The sequence below is a fragment of the Zeugodacus cucurbitae genome, chromosome 5 (assembly GCF_028554725.1).
Source record: "Zeugodacus cucurbitae isolate PBARC_wt_2022May chromosome 5, idZeuCucr1.2, whole genome shotgun sequence".
In the NCBI taxonomy this organism is placed as follows: Eukaryota; Metazoa; Arthropoda; class Insecta; order Diptera; family Tephritidae; genus Zeugodacus; species Zeugodacus cucurbitae.
In genome coordinates, this window is record NC_071670.1 from 5345719 (window position 1) to 5365158 (window position 19440).

The window sequence follows — 19440 nt, forward strand, 5'->3', positions numbered from 1 at the left end:
ATTTTTTCGGCAAACTTTCGAGGGTTCGCATTTTGATGTTATCAATTTCTTTCTCCTCCTTTTTCTTTCTTCTTTTTACATTTTTTAGGGTTGTACCTAAAAAAAATTCTGTGTTCGTAGACTCATTAAGTGTTTTCAGTCAAAGCTTATCAGTATCTGATGGTTGCTGTTACCTTACCTTTCATTTGACTTACTGACCTTTAACATTTTTTACCTTTTACTTTACTTTCTTATCTTTATCATTTGTTTACTTTTGAAACTATTAACGGGGAAGTGTCATTTTTCAAAATGAAAAGACTTCCTTCCCGCTATTCTTGCCTGACAGTCAGGTGTAAGTGTGTGCTAAATTTTTATGAATACAACCCTGTCACTTAAAGTTTTTATTATAAATCAGATAACAGTTGTAGGAATGATAAGTAGCGAGCAGATAATTTATTTGATATAAGAAAGCACAAAGATTTTCATATCCTTCTGTTTAAACTGTTAAAAATTAATTGTTTGTAATAAGCTGAAAAAACAAATTTTAGTGGCAACTCTCAAGCTCAACTGAGCAACCAAGCGATTAAAATCGTTGAGAGAGAACTTGCCACAGAAATTTTCAAATTATTGCTTCGATTGCGATTATTACATTTGCCCTCTGGGCACACTTTGCAGTCCTGCAACGCCGTCTCACCATATTTCGTAGCCAACAGTTCGCAGGCGGTCCGTTTAGCAGGCACTGCGATGCAGCCTTTGTTGACTTGCACTTTATCTTTGCCTGAAATAAAATTTAAGAATAAAGAAGAAGAAGACATCCAGATTTCAATTAATGAAATTTAGAATCTATCAGGTTTCCAAAAACCCAATCTGTAGTCTTACCTTTAACGCGCACTGTATAACATTTGTAGGTTATGTTTACTTGCTTCAATCCTGCTGCATACCTCAGTTTGCTATATTTGTTTAATAGAATGTCTGCAGGATTCTGCTTAACTAGGAAGGGCTTTCTTTGCTTGACTGCCATTATGGCAGATCCCCCGGCATTCTCAGTGTTTTTGTTAGTGCCAAGCCTTTCGTGATATGTCTTCGAGCGTTTCAGAAGACCTTCTTCAGAATCCGAAACGAACTTGCTGTCATCTTCGTCAGAGTATTCTTCAGAAATAACAGTTCCAGCTTGTGCATTATTTGAAATTGTTGTATTTGACGCAGATGTGGTTGAATTTGAAGTACCGTTAATTTTAGTCGCTTCGTTTGTAATATTTGCTGTTAAATTTAACAGGGTTGTTGTGTTAACATTTTGTGGAGCACCGTTAATATTTGTTAATGTTCCGTTCATATTTGCAGTTGATACTATACTAGAACTATTTCCATTTGTTGCATTGGTCAGTTCCTTGATTTCAGTTGCTGTATAATTGCTTTGTGCCAATGTGAATGTGGAATTCATGGACCCCGCTCCTAAACTCGAATTTCCAGCTGTTGTTAAGTTCCCAACATTGACAGTTGACCCTTGTATTGTTCCGTTTTGCACCATGGAGCTAAGAGTTGTTGTATTGACGGGAGATGTAACATTAAGATCCACAGAGCTCATGGATTCATTTCCCAATATCGAAGTACCTGTAGTTGTTAGGTTCCCAGTGTTAACGATTGTTGTATTGCCTTGAGCTGTGCCATTAAGACCGACAGAACTCGTAGTTGTTATGTTCCCAGGAATACCAATAGTTGTATTTACTTGCGTTGTACCATTAAGTACCACAGTACTTATAGTTTCATTTCCCAAAGTCGAAATTCCTATATTTGTTAGGTTTCCAGGACTAGTGGTTGTAGCATTGACTTGATTTGTTTCATTAAGCCCCACAGAACTGGTAGCTGCTATGTTTCCAAGAATACCAGTAGTTGCATTGAATTGCATTGTACCGTTAAGTCCTACTGAGCTAGTGGTCTCATTTCCCAATGTCGAAATCTCTGTAGCTGTCAGATTTCCAGAGCTAACAGTTGTTGCAGTGACTGCTGAACTATTAAGCCCCACAGAACTCGTGGTCTCATATCCCAATATAGAAATCCCTGTGGTTGTCACGTTACCAGAGTTAACGGTGGTTGCATTGACTTGACTTGTACCGTTAAGTCCTACCGAACTTGTAGTCTCATTTCCCAATATAGAAATCCCTGTAGCTGTCACATTTCCAGAACTAGCGGTTGTTGAAACTTGTGTTGTACCATTTAGATCCACATAACTCGTCGTCTCATTTTCCAATATCGAAATTCCTGTGGTTGTCACGTTACCAGAGTTAACGGTGGTTGCATTGACTTGACTTGTACCGTTAAGTCCTACCGAACTTGCAGTCTCATTTCCCAATATCGAAATCCCTGTGGTTATCACATTACCAGAGTTAACGGTGGTTGAATTGACTTGAGTTGTACCGTTAAGTCCTACCGAACTTGTAGTCTCATTTCCCAATATAGAAATCCCTGTAGCTGTCACATTTCCAGAAGTAGCGGATGTTGCATTGAGTGAATTTGTACCATTAAGTCCCACAGAACTTAAGGTTCCAGAAGTATTTAGAGTACTTAAATTTGTAGTGACGTTTCCAGAACTTTCGTTGCCAAGTATTGTTGCCGAGGTGGCATTAGGTCTTGTGCCAACTATAGTTGTGTTCAAGAAAGTCTCAATTGTAGTTGTATTCAGTCCGAGCATATCAGTAGTATTCGTGGTAACATTTGTATGTACAGTGGAAGTCAAATTAACCTTCACAGTTGGCATAGTTCCCGGTAACAGCACTGTGGTGCCGTCTACAATTGCCTCGGAGGTCTCATTTCTTGCAATCACAGTTCCGTTGGCTAACAAAGTTTCCTCTTGTGTATTCGTGCCGTTCGTTGTCTCTCTATCAAGCTTTGTATTCGTTACTGAGCCATGTGGTTCCCAATCCAAGTCCTCATAAGATTCCATGGAGTCTATAGGATTCGGTATACTAACTGTAGTTGTTAGATTTTGTTTGACAGTCGCAGTCGTCGTTGTCGGATTCTCGAAACTCGCGGATGTGGAACTATTATTAGTCTCTTTTATGGTGGTTGTCGTCTGCGTTGTGCTGATAAGTGGAGCGGTATCTGTATCGCTGTCAACTACGGCATCTATTAATTGCAACTCTCCAAGTAATGCACAGGAGACTAACTGACCCTCATTTTCCTCGCAATCTTCACACACATAGCATTCAATGTAGTCTGAAGTGGCTGTAAAGAGAAGAGTTGAGTTATGAGAAGTATAAAATAGGTTTTAGCTCATAAAATATTATAGGATCTATTGGATGTCAAGACCATGTTTGAACAGTCGATGAAAATGTGCAGTTTTTTGAACATATAAGACTATTATGATTATCGTTTAGTTAATACCTTTTGGATAGCCGGTATTTACGGTTGGACGATGAAGGAATGCTTAGCTCCATTAGTGAATAGATAAAAGTATGTACTCGGAAAGATATTTATATAATGAATGTGGATACTTCGGACACGGGTTTTGAATATCCGGATTTTTTGATTTTTTCATGATGGACAATGGACCTGGATAGTTCGGGCAAGAGTTTTGAATATTCGGAGTTTCTGATTGGTTCATGATGGACAATGGACCTGGATACTTCGGACAAGAGTTCCGAATATTCGGAATTCGCTTCTGATAAGTGTTCGGTATGGTGGTACATTGTCTCGGAATGACTTTTTTGTCGTAGTCTAAGTCTTTCACAAAGGAAAAATAAGCAAACAATATGCAAATGACTCAAAACTATTTATATATGGCCGGAGCAATTTATTTAATGAGTATAAAGAATGTCTTCTCTTGTACTTCACCACGTTGTTTTATCTTTTGCAAAGATAACGGTTATCAAATGCGAAACTAGAATATCTTGTCATTACTTTTAAAGATTTCAATCAGTTATCGATAGAAAATTCAAATATCAGACGGACTCCAAGTATATTTTCTGACTCACCTCTCTTCATGGAAAATAGTAGAACAACTAAAAATAGATGAAATTTCATTTTGCAGCTTCATGCGGTTTTCGAAAAAAATATTTAGAATTTTTTTTTTAATTTTATGAATTTATGTAAAATCAATTTTTTATAGTTTTAAAATTTAAAACTTCTCGGGACTTGGCACTTTTTGTAGTATATATTTTTTTATAAAAAATTAATATTTCATAAAAAATATATATATTTTTTATATTTTTTACTTTTTATATTATTTTAATAATTAATTTTTTATAAAACTTTTTTAGAATTAAAAAAAAAAAAATTGTTTTATTGATTGTAATATTATTTTAATTTTCCACTTATTTCACACAAATTGTCTGCACCGAAGAAATACATCCAGCGGCTTCATTTAGTTGCCACTAACTGAAATTCCATCAATTCTTCCATCATCAATTAGTTCCACTTTTCACAATTACCATTTTTATCTTAACGAAATGACAAATTATTTTATCTTATTACACTGCGCGTTTGTTACTTAACATCATGTGCTGATAAAATTGTTCAACCGTTAGACAGATGTATTATTTTGCCGCTCTTGTGCCCTATTTCGCTGCCACTAATGTTGGCGTAGTGTAATCATCGCTGTTTCTCATGTCGAATGATTGATAATTACAAGTTGGTTTGGCAGTGAAGTGAAGTAGCATTCAGAGATTCATCATTATTTCCGAATAATATTTCGTAATTTTTTTCGGGGTGCGTAAGAAATTTGATTACAACAAATGTGATAATGAGAAATATATTAGAGTGGGATGAATGAAATCGTTGAATTTGACAATTCTTATGTATATCAGATAAATCAATTAATCATACGATTATTCTCCTAAACATTCTGATTCATAAATGAATTAATTTTTGTATAAAATAGATTTTCATTTCAAAAGAGAATTTAGTAAATATTTCTCCAATATCTTTCTTTTCATATCAATATATTAATTAAATTTCAATATTATTTTTTTAATTTAAAATTCTTCCTGAGATAGGGTTGCCTATTTAAAAAAAATATATATTTATAGAGGAAAAAATTTAATCTTTCACATACTACAAATATTTAATATTTTATTAAATCGTACATTCTTCTTCTTCTTGACTGGCTTTAAATCCTACATTACTACATAAATATAACACATTGGTGGCAACCCTATACTCAAAAGATGTATATAAAGCCTTTTTCTGTAGTAAAAGATTTTATTTTATAATATTTTTTTTTTAATTTTTGGTTTTTTGTGTTTTTTTTTAATTTTTATTTCCGTATAAGTGGCAACCCTATCTTTTAGCTTTTGTTTTGAGAATTCAAAATTTTTTTGATTTTATTATTAAATTCCCCGGACTTAAATTGAAGTAAACTTTTTAAGCCAGGCACACATAATTTAAGTCCACATGAAGTAAAGAACCGTTAAAACATCCTTAAAACCCCACCACCTTACTCCACAACTTCAATTTTTTAACTTTTTATTCTCTACTACTCTATTATTACAACAACAAACTGTATTTTTCCAGTAGATTTCACTATACCGGCCCGTTTACGGAATCTTCTTGTCTTGTCTCCCCTCCCTTAAGAATCTGCACTTCTGGGAATCTCCAGCTTTGAAGATAATTATAACTGATACTGAAATGTGAAAAGTATACGAAATCAATGATTTTTGAACCTTTTCCCTAAAGTAGAAGGCTATAAAACATATCTTCAGACCCAACATCCAAACCTAAAACTGTATTTCTCTAACTAAATACATTCTTTCTTAGATTTTACAAAAACAACCTCCGGTTCGTTTTCGGTCCCTTCCTATGTTACCCAGTCCTTAAAAAAATCTCGATTCTTGTGAACCTGAAGTTTTCGGGAGGGAATAAGAGGCTTCTGGAATTACCATACCAAATTTGGATTTTAAGTGGCTTCTACGTGATTTTCAAACATCCCGTTTAAGGATCTTTTCCGGGTCATAACTCTCTTTCTTATGTGCTACGAATCTAGACTTCTAGAAATTTAAAGATTTTACGAAAGCTGGAAACCCCATGGAGAATATTCCGCATTTTATGAGATCATTCCGACTCGTCCAACCTTCGATCCAATGGAACCTTCGAGCTCAACCCCTTCTTCGAAAGTCTCAACTCCACCAACAGCTTCTAACATATGTATCTCGCTTGAAGTTTGTGACATTGCCGACTAACCGTAAAAGTGACCATTAATAAAGGCAATTAGTTGAGTGAAGAGTGTAAAAATAGCAAGTGACAGTGCACATCTCTCAACAGCTCAACAGCCTTCACTAGAATGGACACTTGACCACAGCTGTGCATAACCAACCACGAGCTTATGAGCTTCTCTATTAGAAGCAGTTGAAATAGAAGAATGCGAAGACAAACTAACCTTACCTCAAACCTGCTGAGCGCACACCCACAACCAAGCTTTGATAGAGCTGCAGAGCTTGCAAACACTTCACAGCCCTTTCCTAGAGCCCAACGGCTATTAAACACTTGCATTTAAGTACCTTAGTGTTTCCGCCATTGTCGAGTAGTTGCACGTCGAGCGAGCAGACGACGAAAACCAATATGACAACAACTATAAATTATGAATGTCGAGCAATTCATTATCAAACACTGAGTGTTGACCATTAAGTGTGGCATGTAAACAGAGAAGCGTGTCATTACATACGAGTACCATAAAAGAACATATTTACAGTTAGCACATAGTAAATATATTTAGTATTGGACCTAAGCGTTGTAAAATCTGAGCACTTTCTTGAGCAAATACATTTTAAGTGCTTCAGTGCAGCAGCGCAATCGTTAAGCTCGTTGAGGATTTGCTATAAAGTGCAGAAAAATAAATGCGCTGTTATCGGTAATGTGTAATTGGAGTGCGAAATATTTGCACACGCTTTGGTCTGTATTTCCTGCATCCTGTTGATCTTCCGGAAGTGTGGTTCATCAGGCATTCTTCAATTAAGTTTGAGTCACCTAAGCTTTGTTGGTTACGATTACTTCGCTTTACAGTTTAGAACTTAATGCTCCGAACAGGGTTAGATCGCCGAAAGGACAGTCCTTGACCGGATAAGATCCGTGTAAATTCCGCTACCATAGAATCGGCTTCACACTTCTATTAAGGTTGCTATATGACTTGTGGGTTCAAGCTTTAGTCAAACAATTCAGGTACTGCAGAACCGGCTACCGTGCGATTACTTCACTCCCACTATTATGTGGGTCTCAGCTTTCGTTTAACTATTTCAATTATGGTACCGCAGAATCGCCTTTCGTGGTATTACCTCACTCGTCGATTATGGTTACTATATGGCTTTTGTGGTTCCAAGCTTTCGACCAACATCACAGATTCATTATTCTTTACTGTTCATCGATAATTAACGTTCTTTAGAAACTTTCGAGCGAAGTCCCCTCGGTTCTTAGGAGGTAGCTATACCTAGGCTTCGAGTACTATATTTTCTTGGTCTGATTATGTCTTTATCAACCAGAAAGGATGCTAGTCCAAGGAAGTAATATCCGTTAAAAGGATATATCCTTACTTTACTCTTAAATACTTTCGATCGGGTGTTTCTTGTTGTTTCTTTGTTATAGAAGTATTTATCATCACCTCAGTTGATAGCTTAAACTGTATAGTTGTAATAGGCGTCAGAAAAAATTTTTACTTCCCTGTGTTCTCGCTAACATATACCGTTTTTGAAGAGATTTAGTCAGGTTCTTTAAAACTGTGAGTGAACTTAAAGAGGTCTGGTCAAGGTTGTTTATTCGGCCCGATGTGGTCTTTCTGTGGAAAGAAGAGCTCATGGTTCGAACATATGTCTTCTGTTTTTCACAATAGTACCATCGATTCGGTTTTAAGAACATTAGTTGAGAAATATATAGTTTGGTATCTCTTCTTCGTCCAGTGGACTTCCTACTTCAGAACTCTCTACGTCTCGACCGGGTTCATTGAAATAAGAGCAGGATTTGGGGAACTTTATGCAAGCCAGAGCTACGAAATTAATGCTTAATACTAAGATTCTTTTAGGCTATAAAAAATTCCGAATCACTCTGCTTACTCTTCTATACCTAATTTTATAAACAGTGTAAGAATTACAAAACGAAAATAACTCACGAATGAAATTTAAAATTTAAATTATTCCAGCAGTCAAACTTAATGAGAGAGCAATGAATTCGATAGAAATATGGTACTTAGTCACATTCCAATTGGTTTTCAACACACTTTTGTGAAGTGGGGCTTTTTTGGCCCTCTATTTGGGCTTACGCGCGACAAAAATACTGCAGTTGACAGATTTTTTACGACTATTCAATGGCAATCATGCAGAAATATTGATTTATTTCGTTTAACAACACAAAAAAAATTAATATGAAAAATACAAAAATTATTGTATGAAAACCAGTTTGGCGCACAAAAATATGCAACACAATGTGGGAATGGCCGATAGCGTATGTGAATGCACAGCAATTCAAAGCAAATCAAGTGTAACTTGCTTGTCCACAACAATTGCCATGCGCAAGCGAGAATTGTGGCGTGGGTTAGCAGTTAACAGTTGGGTGTGGATATGGAGGATGCCTGTGTGTGTTCTTTTGAGGGGCGTGGTGTGCCAAGTAGCGTATGCGCGTCGAAAAATAACAAGCTTAAACGTTATTGAAGGCAAATTGTGGTGCCATAGCAAACACAAGCACATCCATATTGCTTGTATGTGGGTTTTTGCCTTTTTCAATGCATACTTTTTGGCGTTTACTACATGAAAATTTGAATTCAGTGTGCAGTGGCTTTACTATTGTGTAGCATTTTTACTACGCTGGCTTTGGTTCGTGCTGTGCCACACAGTTACAGCTTTTATAAGCTTGACGAGTGTTTAGTTGTACAGTCTACGTTGTAACGGTAATTTTTCATTTTGTTGCGCACACTGCACTTGACGTACAACTTTTTAATTGGGTCTAGCCCCCTTTTCTTAATTTCGATATACCACCCACCCATGTCTGTCAATGCGACGCTTACAACTTGAACGGTTATTTACTTGTGTAAGCATATGAAATTGCGCCAAGATGTAGGCAACAAAATTTCACTTAGCAAACATTTTTAAATTCATTAGCTACGCAAGAAATGTCACAATTCACAGCTGTTGCTGTTTTGCATTGCAATAAAGAATATACACGCGACTCTATAATTTTTTCAATTGCCGCATTAGCTCAAAGCTTTTCTACGCCAATAAATATGCTATGCGATTTATGTGTTTTTTATATGCACAACAAAGAGCAAATATGAAAATGTTTTTCAACAATTTTACAACATTTTTATGGCGAAATCAACACAGCTGTGGAGGATATCAAAAGCAGAACCAGAGCCAGAGCAAGCTTTGCAGCCAGACAGACAGACAGCCGCGCTTGCTGACATAACTTGCGCTCTAATGACATTTAAACTGTCAACATTTGTCATTTTACAGCAAAAATCTAATTAATACACAGAGGCAGACATTTTATGACGCTGTAAAATTCAATTTCGCCTGCTTTCATTCGAAATATTTGCTCAAAATATGCTTTCCAAAGCGACGTAGCATGATTTTAGGCGCTTCAACTGACGTCGACATATTTCCCACATGTCAATCACTCAAGCGGCTTTTGAGCAAGGCAATGAGCCTCGTCATACCGTCATCGTGTAGCAGCTGCAACGTCTTAGCTCTCTCACTGCATGTAATTATTTATAGCATACAATTAGGCGTAGCGGAAACACTTAAATAGCTGCTACACGAAATTGCAAGTTGTTGTTGCTGCTGTAAGTGCACTTTACCCCTAAAGCTATGCTATGTCAACTGCAATTAGCCGTAATAATGGTAGATTTTGCATAGCAAGCGCAGCCTTGGCGTCATGCGAAAGAAGTGAAGCGAGTGAAGAGTACTATATGCATAGCTAGGCGCATTGTTACAACATGTCGTCTTAAGTGTAGTGCAGGCTTAGGCGCATACAAATATTTTGTTGCTAAATTTATGCGCTTATCGTTGCTGTTGCCATACATATTTAAATATATGTTTAGCCACAAATACATATTTAATCCATAAAGTTAGCCTAATTTACGGCGCAAGCGGCTGTTGGCAGTTAAGACGATGCATATAAGCTATATTTGATAGATTCTTGCATATTATACTAATGCAATAGTTATGCATATGCTTCCAAACATATATACTTACATTGTAAACTTCAATATTGCGTATACAGCTTACTGTAATTTAACATCCGGTATTTATTACATACGCCATACATTCACTCAAACAGCTTTATTTATGCATTTTCGGTGCATAAATGTCATTAAACTCATGCTATTGTAACTAAAATCATACAGTGGAGACTTTCTTTTACTTTTTTCAAGAAAAAGTAAAATTACCCTTTGGGGAAATTTTCGGAAAATTGATTTTTATACAAATTTACTTCCAGATGGTACATATTTATCAATATCGCAAATATTATTAAAAATAAAAGAAATTTGCTTGCAAGTCAAACATCTTTTATTTATGCATTTTCGGTGCATAAATGTCATTAAACTCATATTTTACAAGAAAAAATACTACCCTTTAGGGAAATTTTCGGAAATTTTATTTTTTAAACAAAATTGTTTCCACTGGTGTATAATTATCAATATCACAAACATAATTCGTAGAAAACGAAATTTCCCTGAAGGGAAATTTTTTGCTCTTGATTTTTCGACTCACTTTATAACTTGATTTCAAACGGAATAATAATGAAAAAATATTTGTGTTGAACAGGATACAGGATTCAAGAAAAAATAAAATTACCCTTTGGGGTAATCGATTCTAAAATCGATTTTTTATACAAATTTTTCTTCCTTTGATACCGCAAATATTATTAAAAATAAAAGAAATTTCCCTAAAGCGAAATTTTTTGCTATTGATTTTTCCATTTGTTGCTCACTTTATAACTTGATCTCAAGTGGAACAATAATGAAAAAAAAAATACTTCAAAATTTTCTGTTTGGGATATTTGTTAATATTATTAAATTATTATTATTAACACTCTCTCAGTGCAGCTGAAATCTCTAAAATAACTGCTTATTCTAAAATTTCAATACTTACATGAATTATTATGAAGAAAATGGTATAAAAATTTGAACATGTAAAAAATACCATTAAGGGATATTTTTCAGAAGGTGTAGTTTAATATGAAAGTGATCTAGGAATGTTTTAAAATTGTATACAATTTCATTTAAATGCATTTTTGGGGCCAGCAAAAAAATTCCTTTTTTGGTATTTTTTGTAGAGTTGGATTTCGGTTACTATAAAAGAATGTAAATAAAAACTGCACACATCCTTATATTTTTTTTAATTTTTGTAACCACAAAGAGTCGGTAGACTCGTATTTTTATGCATTCTGAGTAAATCTCTTAATACCTTGAAACAATTGCTTGCTGGTCGAGTATGTTAGTCTGTGTTTACATGCAGCAGGATAACCTGGAGTAAGTAAATATAAAGTAAGCTGCGTTAAGGTGCATTCAGTGTGTCCAAGTAACAGTAAGGTAGTGTATTTACATACACAATATTTATGCCAGCTTCATATTCTACTAAATAAAGCTTGTTATTTATTTGTAAGCTGTACTAAGTTGTTTTATTTGTGCTCCACCGCTGCGAGAAATTTCATAGCCACAAATTGCTTAAAAAACAACTATTGTCCAAACATAAATTTTTTTTTTAACAATAAAATAGTTGAAAAATTAAATATTCATTGGAATTATGTTTTTTACTCCGCTTGTCTACAACATTGTCGCCATTGCTTTTTACGCGGAAATTTCATTTCACTTTTTAATTGAAACTACACGCAATAAAAATGGGAATAATTCAACTTTCAGCAACTTTTTATTACACAGCATAAAATTGAAGTGAGCAAATTGAAAATTATACATAAAATGTATGCAATCAGTGTTGCATGGCTAACGGTGAGGTAGTAAAAAACAAAGCAGTGGAAGCAATGCTGTGAAAAGGTGCAATAAAGAGTGTAATTAAAATTGATGAGTAAAGGTGGGAAGAAGAGTAGAGTTGGAACTGAAAGAGGAGTAGGAAATGTTGTGTTTAACTGAATTTAAAATGAAAATACTTATGAAAGTATACTGTAAAACAATTTTTTAACTTAGAATTATGAAAATAATACATAATTTATTTTTTCTAAAAAACTGAAAAACTTTATTCGTCTAAAATATTACAATCTACAATATTAGTATAAATATTGAATTTCAGTAAAAATTAGAAAATTTCCCTTTTTGGATAATTTTTTTGCTTGTGTGTTTTCAAACAATTATTATATTTTCGTACATTTTTTAACAATAAAATATATGGCTGTTGCAAGAATACAAAATTTCCCTTTAGGGTAATTTGTTGGAAATTGTTTAATCCACTTTGCTTTGAGTTTAAGACACAAAATTAAGTAAAATAGGTAGATATAATGAATATCCCAAAAATATCCCGTTTGGGAAATTTACTAAAATTGTGCTACATTGGAAAATATTGATATAAATATATATTTCTATAATGCATGAGACACTTGAAAACTTATATAAATTAAATAATATATTAATTAGTCTAAATATTGAATTCCAGCAAAAATTGTAAAATTTCCCTTTTGGGTAATTTTTTTGCTTGTGTGTTTTCAAACAATTATTATATTTTCGTACATTTTTAACAGTAAAATACATGTTTGTTGCTTAAAAACAAAATTTCCCTTTAGGGTAATTTGTTGGAAATTGTTTAATCCACTTTGCTTTGAGTTTAAGACACAAAATTAAGTAAAATAGGTAGATATAATGAATATCCCAAAAATATCCCGTTTGGGAAATTTACTAAAATTGTGCTACATTGAAAAATATTGATATTAATATATAAAAATTTCTATAATGCTTGAGACACTTGAAAACTTATATAAATGAAATAATATATTAATTAGTTTAAATATTGAATTTCAGTAAAAATTAGAAAATTTCCCTTTTGGGTAATTTTTCCGCTTGTGTGTTTTCAAACAATTATTATATTTTCGTACATTTTTAACAGTAAAATACATGTTTGTTGCTTAAAAACAAAATTTCCCTTTAGGGTAATTTGTTGGAAATTGTTTAATTAACGTCGTTTTGATTTTAAGATACAAAATTAAGTAAAATAGGTAGATATAATGTATATTCAAAAAATATCCCGTTGGGGAAATTTTGCAAAATACAGCTCTTTCAAAAAAATTTGGATAAATTATGCACGTAACACTTAAAAACTTCTTTCAAATATATATATATGAGTCATCGGTTGTCTATTAATTTAATTAAAATTAATTGAAGTACTTTATTATTTAAAATATAGCTACAATTTACTAATAATGCAGCACTTCAAAATATTTTATTTAATTTTTAGCTAAATGCATATCACTTAAGTGCCAGTTCAATATTTAAACAGTAGCACCTTTTTTGTTAATTCTACTAAAATCACAAAGCGTTCTAGCGAATTTAATTATTGTCAATGTTGGTGACAGTATTTTTTTACCATTTAACTATATAGAATTATTATACTAAAAATAAAAGCGATTGAAGGCAAATGTAATTAAAAACTGACAAATGGTTCTGCATAAAAAATGTTAAAAAAATTGCAACAAATAATTTAATTAATAATAAATAAAATTGGTTATGAGCTAAAAAACCCACACAGTTAGTCATTGAAAAAATTTGGCAACAAATTTGCTATAGAAAAACTGAAATAACCAAATTTCCCACACTCGCACACACAATGCAGCTTAAATGAACTGCCATGCACAGACTCACCTGCGTGTTGTGCGAAATTTTCGGCGAAAATTCGCTTTCAACACAGCATTTTTTTTTTCAGTTCAACACTTTTTGTGGGAAATTTCAACGGTATTTTTTTTAGCGCGCTTGCATTATTTGCACAATGCGTTTTTGCTGCAACTGCACCAGCAAATATTGACAATGCCATCGAATCAACGTATTTATGTAGTTGGCAACGCCACTGTGGTAAAGAAAATCGATTATACCGTTTTTGTAAGCAATTTTTTTTCTTGCCGCTTGCGTTCAATGCAAATGTGACAGCACTACCACTACATAGCCACACATTATTGTTTGCTATTTGTTGTTATTGTTATTGTTGTTTTCGTTTTGTTTTTCGGCAAACCGTTACATTTGCAGTCTTACAATTGCAATGCGAAATTGCTGTAAGCAAATTGTAAGCGTACAAAAGTTAGTGTGAGCGCCCATTTTCACATTTCCTTGTTGTTGTAAACTTTATAGTTGTTTTTATTGTTGTTACTTTCGTGGTGGCTATTGTCTAAGCTATGCCGGTATTTAGTTGCAATTTTACGTTTAGCAGCTGGCTACAAAAGCGTATTTGCGATTTATTTGCCTTTATAGCCTTGTTGCTGTTGTTTTTTTATATTGTTGCTGTGTTGCTGTAAAGGATAGCAATCTTTGTTTGTTGTTGTTGTTGCAAGCGTTTGTTTATTGTTTTGATTTTGTTCCGCTCGTTTTGCTGGTATACGTTCGCATTCGTGCGGATTCTGTGGATAATACACGCATGAATGCAATTTTGTGGTGCTATACAGAGTGCTTCAATATGAGAATTATATGATTAACCTTTTTAATTTTAATTTCACTGCTGGTACAAAAGTGGATAAAAATTAAAAGTTTTTACAGTAAAAAAAATTTATAAAAAAATATTTTATGAACAAGTAAAATTAAAAAGGCAAATTAAAAAAAAAAATAATTTTAAAAACCGATTTATTAATTCTTTTCTCAGAAACTATAACACAAAATTTTTCTCTAAAATTAAAAATTGCATAAATTAATTTTTTCATTTTGTTATTAATATATTAAAATTTTTTTTCTTTTAAAATAAAATTTTTTAAAATAAATTTTTCTTTAAAATTACATCTTTTTAAATAAATTTCTTTAAAATTGAGAAAAAAAAACATATTTATTCAAAATTAAAATCAAAAATAATATTTTCTTTATCAAAATGCCTAAAATAATTATGATTTTCGATAATTTTCTTCTTTTATAAATTTTTTGTTTTGTTTTTTTTTTTTTATTTATTTTTGTTTTTTAAATTTTTTTTCTTTAAAAATAAAATTTTTTAAAAATTAATTTTTCTTTAAAATTACATTTTTTTAAATAAATTTCTTTAAAATTGAGAAAAAAAAACATATTTATTCAAAATTAAAATCAAAAATAATATTTTCTTTATCAAAATGCCTATAAAATTATGATTTTCGATTGCCGTTGAAGTAAATAAAACTTATTTCGCATAATAAAACGAGTTCAATGAATCAGCGGCGGAGGGAGGGGTTGGGACAAATATGTCCCGTCAGTATTTTTTGATGGGACACATTTATCCCGATCAGTACTTAATGCTGAAAATATCTATTTGGCAAATGAACACGTGTTTATTATTTAAAATACCAAGAATGTAAACAAATACCGTTAAGAATAGTATAAGCAACGAAAAGGGGCTAATTTAAACTTTTTAACCACTTATTTTCTACGCTAGGCATCTTTGAAAATACACTGGGTCACATAGGACCCGTTCGGATCGAAAGGGTTATTTTTCCTATTTGCCATTTCCGTTTTCAATTTTCTTGCGTTCTCCCTATTCTTTGACTAGTTTGTGCTACTAAATCGCCTAAAACCAAAAATAAACAAATGGTATGGCTTAGAAAATGGCACAATAGACAAAGGAAGCATAAAATGGGCATACTACCAGACGTGTGTATATAGGATATCGCCTATAAGTATGCATCTGCGAAGCAAAACATTTCACTGTGAAAAAAAAAACATTCAGTCTACTGCCTGTTGAAACCTAGCATTATCATTTGAGGGTACTCATATTAGAGTTCTTTTCAATACAAGAGTAGTAGATTTTCCTAAACTAAGTCCTCGATCTATATCAATCCGCCATTATCAATCTGTCAAGCAATCGTGAGTTGTCAGTAGTCAATTGTCATTTTTCTTTAAATCGCTATTTATTCGTTAATTTGTATAACAGTCGCGATTATGGATAGGTTTTAGAGAAACATTTAACAGTAACAATGCATCTGTACTCATTGAATCTTAGACATTGTATTTGTCAGCTGCCAATCTTTCCAGAAATGTCAGCTGTCAGCCGATATTTTACAATAATTTGGGAATTTGTATTTTTACCAATTTACAACGCACAAGCTAAATTAATAATAAAATAAAATAATAATAAATTATTTCTTCATAATTGGTTCTGACACCTGTCAGCTGTCATGTCACAAATATCATTATTTCTGGTTGAAATTTGAGGTAACTTATTAGGATATAGGTAAAAAAATAATAAAAAAAAACAAATTTGTTTTTAGTTGAAGAATTTGTTCTGTCACCTGTCAGCTGTCATGTCACATATATCGTACCCAGCATTATTTCTTTGCGAAATTTGATGTAACTAAAGATATTAGTAATAAAATAAAATAATTTCTTTTATTCATAATTTGTTCTGTCACCTGTCAGCTGTCATATAATATATAATATTTAATACATAATGCATATTATTATATCTACAGCATTATTTTTCGTTGAATTAAGACAATAGGTGCTCAAAATACTCTTTTTATTTTTCTTTTGTTAAAAAAATTGACACTTTATGACCATCAGCTGTCAGCTGTCACTCTATTATTATTTTTTAAATTGATTAATAATAAAATAATTGCAATTAGTTTTTAATCAAATACACTTTTTGTACTTTGCTATCAATTAGATATCTTTACTATCTTAGCCTTTAAATTATATGCTGTCAGTTGTCAGCAGTCATATATAATTTATTTAGAAATTTATTTTTCTTATTTAAAATATGTTATCTTCGAAATAAAAGAGTTTCTGCTAAAAAAAAAAATAAAGTGACACAAAAACATCGTACATTACACTGTCAGCTGTCAGCTGTCATGCGCTATTTTGGGTTTCTTGTTAATCTAACGCCTAACGATCAAATATTTCTAAGTTAAACCGTTTTTGCTCGAAATAAAATAGTATTTGATTAAAAAGGAAGAAAAAATACAATAGGTTTGTAGTTTCCACTGTCAGCTGTCACTTGTCAGACTTTAAAAAATTAAATTTTCTTATTAAATATTTTGTTTAATTTTTAGTAAATATTCTTAAATTTTTAACGCGAAAAATATATATGAAATTACGTAAGCTCCTCACATACGCTTTGCGTTTAGAAAATCAGGCAGCTGAGTCCACCATTTCTTTTCTTACTTTATGCCGCTTAGAAAGCATAGCAAATCAACAGCTACAGCAACAAAAAAAAAACTACAACAACAAACACGCCAACATTTATAAACATGTTTCAGCGAGTTTTTAGCCTTTTAAGTGCCAGCTGCAGCTCGAACATTAATCTCACCGCACATACGCGTTGCAGCCGTGCGCTCGTACATGCGCCCTCTACAGATATGGTACGGGGCGTATGCGTAACCTGCAAACGAATGTATTTGGCAAAGCCACCTGCGTTGCTATTGCGATTGCAATTTGTGCGCATTTACACAAGAACAAACACATGTGTTGTTGTCTTATTGTCGTTGTTATTGTTGTTATTACAGCTGTTTCATTCGTGGCGGGAGAAAAGCAAATATTGCTACAATTGCTTCAGTTGCTGCGCCCCTACAAGTATGCAATAAAGTAGGGGATCAGAAAAAAAAAATTGTAGGAACAACAACAACAACAATCGACAATGTGTTTGTGTAGTTATTGTTGCGGTATTTGTGCAGCGTTGGGTCATGCGTGCACCTGGTGCAATTTAAATTTCCGCGCAGACACACTCACATACGCCGCGGCTTGAGGCAATTTTTGCATTTGCCGCGTTGTTGTTATTGCAATGTATTGTTTTTGTTGTTGTTCTTGTTGTATGCTTACTACTTTTCTTGCTTTGCCCACAAATGTGTAGCTTTGGCATTAACATGCCGCAAACGCTCAAACACACACCGATACTCATGCGCGATTTAACAAATGCTACATTCGCCGGCAATAGCAACAACAACAACACATGCAACAACTAGATTGCACATTTGCATGGCAACAATTTTTCTATTGTTGATATTTGGCGGCGTCTGGTATTATTCTTTTGCCACATGTCCGGATTTTGTTGAGCGGACGGATGCGTTTACGCGGTAATACCCGTTAACAACAACAACAACAATAAAATGAAAATAGCAACAATAATAAAAAGCAGTAAAAATAAAATAGCAACAGCAATCTAAGCGCAATAGTGTAACGGGAAAGTAATCATAAATTTTGCGCACATTTCGCTGTCAAGACCTGTTCAGCTCTCTTTTAGGCGCTTTGAATTTGCATTGGCATGTGTAGTAAAAGGGATTTGGCGGCTTTTCAGTTGTTTGGCAATTTCTTTTGAAATTTGTTTGTGCGATAATTTTGGGGATTTTGCCAGTAAATGAATGTTGCATGCAACTTCTTCATGCTTTTACGGCACTAAACTGCAGTTAAGTTATTTTACATACTCACTGAAGTTCATATATGGTATAAAGTCAAGTCCGAAAGTTATTCTATTAGATGCGGGTCCCATAACATTTTCATTAGACTCCAATGACCTTTAATTTGACCCTTCATTCGAGCTCATGTGACTAATAATTACCATCTCGAGACCCCATATTTGTCCTCACGTGTGTCCTTTTCTGATTTTCTTCATTTGAACATTGTAAAGTAAAATTAGTCAAGTTTAAATTCACTTGACACCTCATTTGAAGCCATTTGACTACATATGATCCCTCACTAAACGTCCCTGGACTCATTACTTGACTTAACGTTACTTTTATTTAACAACGTTTGACACTAACATGACCACACGCGATCCCTCAATATGCAAACAAACTTGACCTCTCGTGACCCTCACACTAAAAACAACCCTCACCTCACGTGACTTCTCAAAAATTAAACAAATCTGCCATTCCTTTACTATAAAAAACGTGACCTCACTTGATCCCTTACAATGTAATCTAACCTAATATTATGTGACCTCTCGAAATATTTATAGACCATACCTTTTATGACCCCCTAAAATTAAAAAAAGAACTGAAAACGAAGTCATTGACCTTTGACAGAGGTTTGTTTACATTTTGGTCGAGATCAATGACCTTTGGCCGGGGATTGTTTACATTTTGCTCGAGGTAAATGAGCTTTGACAGGGGTTTGTTTACGTTTTGGTCGAGGTCAATGACAGGGTTTGTTTACATTTTGGTCTAGGCCATTGACCTTTGGCAGGGGTTCTTTACAATTTAGTCGAGGTCATTGACCCTCTCACCATGGTTTGTTTAGATTTCGGTCGAGGTCATTGACCTTTGGCAGGCGTGGCATGGGTTTCTTTACATTTTGTATGAGTATGACATGGCGTATGAGTGACCTCACCACTATTAGGCAACAGTTCACTGTTCGCATGATATGTCCTTAAACTTTGGCAACACATAGCG

At 33.4% G+C, this 19440-nt stretch overlaps 2 protein-coding genes across 7 annotated transcripts in view; one reads left to right on the forward strand and one right to left on the reverse strand.

Annotated features, from left to right (window-relative positions):
• Window positions 1–19440, forward strand: part of LOC105208533 (uncharacterized protein CG43867) — a 349073-nt gene that overhangs the window by 20031 nt on the left and 309602 nt on the right. The window lies entirely within an intron of this gene.
• On the reverse strand, window positions 402–4337 carry LOC105208772 (mucin-22). Its single transcript, XM_011178803.3, has 3 exons — window positions 3951–4337; window positions 859–3201; window positions 402–757 (listed from the first exon to the last, which is right to left on the reverse strand). Exons 1-3 carry the CDS (start codon window positions 3997–3999, stop codon window positions 543–545), a joined length of 2607 nt encoding a protein of 868 aa, XP_011177105.2. The 5' UTR covers window positions 4000–4337; the 3' UTR covers window positions 402–542.